Source organism: Opisthorchis viverrini (assembly GCF_000715545.1).
Source record: "Opisthorchis viverrini unplaced genomic scaffold opera_v5_268, whole genome shotgun sequence".
NCBI lineage: Eukaryota > Metazoa > Platyhelminthes > Trematoda > Opisthorchiida > Opisthorchiidae > Opisthorchis > Opisthorchis viverrini.
In genome coordinates this window covers 478,883-484,305 of record NW_008751926.1, presented here as the reverse complement: position 1 = coordinate 484,305, position 5,423 = coordinate 478,883, and the positions used below count along the sequence as shown (strand labels likewise).

The window sequence follows — 5,423 nt, the reverse complement described above, 5'->3', positions numbered from 1 at the left end:
CCCGAAGAATAAAAAAAATCCTCCTCGAAAACTGATTACAATGATCCATGGGATAATGCATTGAACATAGAAGAATAAGAAAGGCGGGTTTACATAATGGTGTTAAACGAGTGGAAATTTCATCCAAATTCAAGGTCAGCAAAGACGACTCACGACACATTTGCGCGACAGAGTTCCGCGCAACTGACGTCAAAGTATGCTGACCCATTTCCTACCAATCGTAATTAGATCAGCGGTTTGAATACAGCTATAAAATGAAGTGGCTCTGAGAATGTACTTAACAAGCGTTTACTGATCGAACAATCATGCTAATTCAACATACAATCCTCCTGCTCACCACTGCATTCACCTTGGTCAGTGCTGAGACTGTGACATATAAAGACTGTGGTGAGTAGTTTCATGGGTTCCGGCGACCTGATGTGAAAATACCAAAATTAAGTTTATGTTAGGAAAAATCGTTGAAACCATCTGTTCACATCCTGATCAATGTTCGCTTCAACAGCGGAAAAAAGCATTCTCACACATATTATTAACTTCTTACAGGCTCCAAACTCACAGTCGGTTCAGTCAGCGTGCAACCGTGCAAACAGACACCGTGTGTTCTGAAGAGAGGGAGCTCCTCTACGATACGCATCGTGTTCCGAGCAAGTGAGTCAACCAACCATTGAATAACTCAACAGTGTGTCGAAGTTTCGCTATCTCTTCATATGTTAGACGAACGGACATTGAGTTTCCATAATTTGTTAGAGTTATTGCCCTGCCAGAACCGGTCAAATTTGTTCTTCCCGACATGAGTAGGTAACGGATGATTTTGCGTTAAAACCGGCCGGGCATACTGACCTATAGGCCGACTACTCCGATCGGGTCAGACTGTAATCTAGGCTTTTCAGATTCACGACTAACTTATGCTATAGTGCCAGTGAAAGTTGAGCTCGTTTGATTCGGATGTTGCTATGTGGGACAACACTCCTCGTGGATTGCCTGAATACCAACAGCAATGGAAGATCACTTAAATCCGCCCAGCTACTGACAATCAATGTTACCTGTTTGTTCATTATTATTGCCATCTACATACACTGTTTTGGTCTGTAGACGAGATGCTGGACTTGTGCCAGTGAAAGTTGAGCTCGTTTGATTCGGATGTTGCTATGTGGGACAACACTCCTCGTGGATTGCCTGAATACCAACAGCAATGGAAGATCACTTAAATCCGCCCAGCTACTGACAATCAATGTTACCTGTTTGTTCATTATTATTGCCATCTACATACACTGTTTTGGTCTGTAGACGAGACTGCTGGACTTCCTGGAGACGCTGCAGTCCAACTTGTCAAGTGGGGAATACCTTTCCCTGTCGGACTGGAAAATCCGCAGATTTGTGGAGACGTCAAACCGAGTTGTCCACTTCAAACAGGGTGATCATACACATACAACAAAGAGCTATTCCTCTCTTCCTGGTTTCCGCCGGTGAGTCGCAACAATTTCCCTGTGCTCATTTACCATACATATACTCATAAACTCAGTAGTATTTAGCTAGTCATAACAATTCACGTACACGGTATTGTCCACATACAAACGAATAAACAAAGTCCCGGAGACTACTGAGACCAACTGTCTATACTCAAATTTCTATATGTCTTCCTATTCTATTCTTCAGGTCGAAACTACCATGCGCTGGAGGCTGAAGAACACAAATGGAGATACCATGGTCTGCGTAGCGTTCCCAGTCAAGTTGGCTTAGGGAGCTGCTTGGTCTGAATGCTGAATTTTTGTGTTTTGTACCAGTTTGGTTCCTTTTTTCCGCTTGCCGTGTACTGCATCTCTTTCTTCGTTCTGCTTTTTGAACTGATCTAGCCGTTCAGATACACAGAGTTTATCACCATTTATGTGCTGTGCTGGTTGAACTGCAAGCTTTATCCTTCGAAGTGGCTTCAGAATTGCTCGAAGATTTTTCTGAATATATTCCGCAAACTTCTTACCTATTGGATACATCAACGAACGGCATCAATGACCGGAAATTCACTTTCGTTCTCACACTTAATCAGAGCATGTTAGAGGAACCAAGAGAGAGGAAGCAGCACGGCGAAAATCGTTTGTTCCGCAGTGGGAAGGCGGAGAGAACCTTCGGACTTCGAATGTAATTCATCATCCTGAGGCAGAACGTGTTTGTTTGGAATACGCGCATTAATTCTGTGGAAGTATATATGATTGTGAAATATAAAGCATTCAAGGCAACTCATTACCGCACTGCAGTCCTCCGATCCGTATTGACAACGTAACGAGTGATTTGGGCATCAGGAACCAACTTTGGCATTTTTATTTCAAGTGGAAGGTCTTCACGCGTTTCACCGATCCCTGAATCAAATATTTCTTGGCATACAAACAGCAGTTGGTCTATTCAAACACGTCGTTCAATCTAGAGTTGTTGGTGTAATCGAACTTATTCACCGGGTCTAAACTGGTTCTTTTAGAAGCGCTCCAAAATTGTTAAAATCCACTTAAAAAGACAAACAGTCGGAGGCTCACAATTAATCTAGCAACGAAGTCACGAAATATCCCATGACTAACGAAATGTTTTTATGAGTAAACAGGTAAGGAGTTCAAAAAATTGACCAGTAAAAGCTGCGAATTTCGTCTGCCCAACCCAACATTGCGACATAAAGTCAGTTATTATGAGATGGAAGCATACGCAACACAAACTTTATTAATCTGGTGAAGCTTCAAACCAACCAACTTTCATCGTTCTCTCGCTACATTTATGGACTTATTTGTCCAATGATCTGGCCTTCCATTGATGTGCGCGATGAACGCAGTAAACATTTTCGTTATATTTTGTGGTCTGTAGCGAGAACATCAGAAGCAATATCCTTTCAGTCTACCGCCAGCAAGAATTTCGCATCATTATGATTCACTTCGGAGTAAACCAAGGAATAATTGCCAAAACAACCAAATCACTCGAGTTATTTGGATGACGTCCCAGAAACGCAGAATCCGTGAATTAACCGGCTGATATCTTATCTGGAAGAAAAGACATCCACGAGGGTATCAGAATTGAGTGTTCCATGGAAGGTGTTAGGCCAGCTCTCCAGCTCTCCAGAAACACAGATTGTTTTTCTTTAAAAAGTCCACAATTAGGTCCGAACACAACTCAACTCGGTGTTCATTCAGTGGCAGGATTCTGTCAAACGAAGACTGAGGGACGTTTTGTTTTTCGTTATCCTAAATTGATTTATCAGGTAGGTGAATGAAAAATACTATAACGCCCAGTGCGCATTGTTAACATCCGACCTAACAAGAGCATACAAACGTGCGCTTCAGTGAAGTAAAGCCTGAAAATAGGTCGTATAATCTGCGGCTTTGGCCGTGTAGATGGTATCGTAGCACTCCCAGTTATTCAGGATAGACAGGAAGTGAACCACTCAAAATGCGTGGACCCACAGAAAGTCAAATCTGATGTCTGTATATCAGGAAGGTCAGAATCCTGAAAGTAACCTCACAACGCCCGAAACCTACTGAGATCCTAAAACTCCATCAGAATCTTAATAGGAAAGCCGGCAAACATCCAGGCCAGTCAATCATTCAATCAGTTCAGCAAGAGCCGATGACTGTTGATGCACGCCACGGAAGCACGACCGAATGTCATCAGCATTCAGGCTTTTCACAGAGGCACGATCGGTGTTGATGGGTGTTCACTAACGCCTATCAGACAGCCTGGATCAATGTCAGAAAGTCTCCTTTAAATAGCTTGGGGTCGTTGTAACCTTTGCTCTCGCACTTGCACGCACTCACACTCTCGCACTCGCTTGTTCGGAGTATATTTGTAGTGTTCCCTTCTGTGAGGCTTTTTCCGGCACTAGGCACTGGAGCGGGTCAGCAGCAGATACCACAGATGGGCGAATCAGCAGATATGACACCGTAAGGTTCAAGAATTTGCGTCAAAACACATCGATTGAATTTGTAAGAAATTCCTGGATATTCCTGTAGTCCAGTGGCGCACATAACTCTCGGCTCTTCACAAATTCTTACCTTATGTCGAACAACATTATCATTTACTTCATATATGGAACGTGAAACAGAGGAATCTGAGTTGTCAAATCAGCTGAAAAAAAACAATAACTATGCGAATTTGACACTCCAGTGGTTTTCAGAGGGACCTATCCGAACACCTCTTCCATTATGCACAACATGAAAACACGCAACTTATGGGTGAGCATATGATCCCTCCGACGGACGACTACCATCTCAAGAAGTACATGGCTTTACTCTAATATACGTGCATTGTATCACACATCTGTCGATCGTGGCCCCACGCGAAAAGTATAGATTAGTATGTGAAACATTTTACGCTATGTTTCTCATACATGTCTGCTTTGAAGCAGCACTGACAGCTAATTTGAAGACAATTAAACACGGACAGGAAATTCCAAAGGCATCACACATTAGGAAGGTTAGAGAAATCAGGGTAGAGAGGCTTTTTGCGCCATCAGACCTCAATTATAGCAGGAGGTGCATAAGAATCTTCTTGCAAATATCAACCCAAAGAAACCATTTAAAATCCGACGTCCACTTTCTACTTGGTAAGCGAAGCACACAAGCGGTCTCCAAAACTGAGTGATTGTATTCGAGAAATACACTCATTTGCAAATTAATTTGGTTTCGCGGGAGACCTTTATTGAATCTCTCGTTTATGATGTCCCGTGAGTCTCCCGTGAAAACCAAATCGATTTGCAAATGAGTGTATTTCTCGAAAACAGTGCAATTTGGGTTCAAGTAGATCACAAGGTTGACCGAAACTCGGGGACTGCGCCTACCTGATGAGCCCCAAGAAGGACGAAACCGGTCGTGGGCTGTCGAAGAGTTTTCAGCAATCTTGTGAGTAGTTTCCTTAATGAGTGATTGTATCTTATGGTTAAGATTACGGCAAACTTAGTGGACACCTTTAGTTTCTTTGAAAAAGACGCTAACGGTATCGTGCCTCACACCCGAACAGGCCCCACTAATTAATGTGTATTGTGTCGTTACGGTGGCGAGCCGGACGTACAAATGAGTTTGGGAACAGACGTGCGGAAGTTGGAAGAAGCAAGACTGGATTTAACCGACCAGGAGTAAGAGAGATTGAGGACTGTGACCTAAGTGAAGTGCAGACATGATAAATTAATCCATGCCACTGACGCCTTTGCGATTAGTCTCAGTCATATGGACGAGGAACACGTGACGATACACCACTCTAATTCATACGAACTACTTCAGAGGTTCATGTATTTGAATGGAACATCATCGTCGCTTGTCCGATTGAGTGTTTCCTTCCTACTCGACTGAGTTATATAATTTTCAGAAGAATCTGATCGTTCCCTATGTGCTTGGTCAATTAGAAGACGCTGTTCACGTGCTCTTATTGATCTTGTGTATCCTTTCTAGCTTTCG

The 5,423-nt window shown here is 42.9% G+C and overlaps 1 protein-coding gene across 1 annotated transcript; it reads left to right on the top strand.

The window, feature by feature from the left end:
• Positions 1-305: 305 nt before the first annotated feature.
• T265_14812 (hypothetical protein) lies at positions 306-1,465 on the top strand (the record flags this gene model as incomplete). The annotated part of the gene is made up of 3 exons (XM_009175376.1): positions 306-387; positions 450-648; positions 1,288-1,465. Coding segments are annotated over 3 exons (459 nt in total), but the record flags the coding sequence as incomplete, so codon positions are not given.
• Between the last annotated feature and the right edge of the window lie 3,958 nt (positions 1,466-5,423).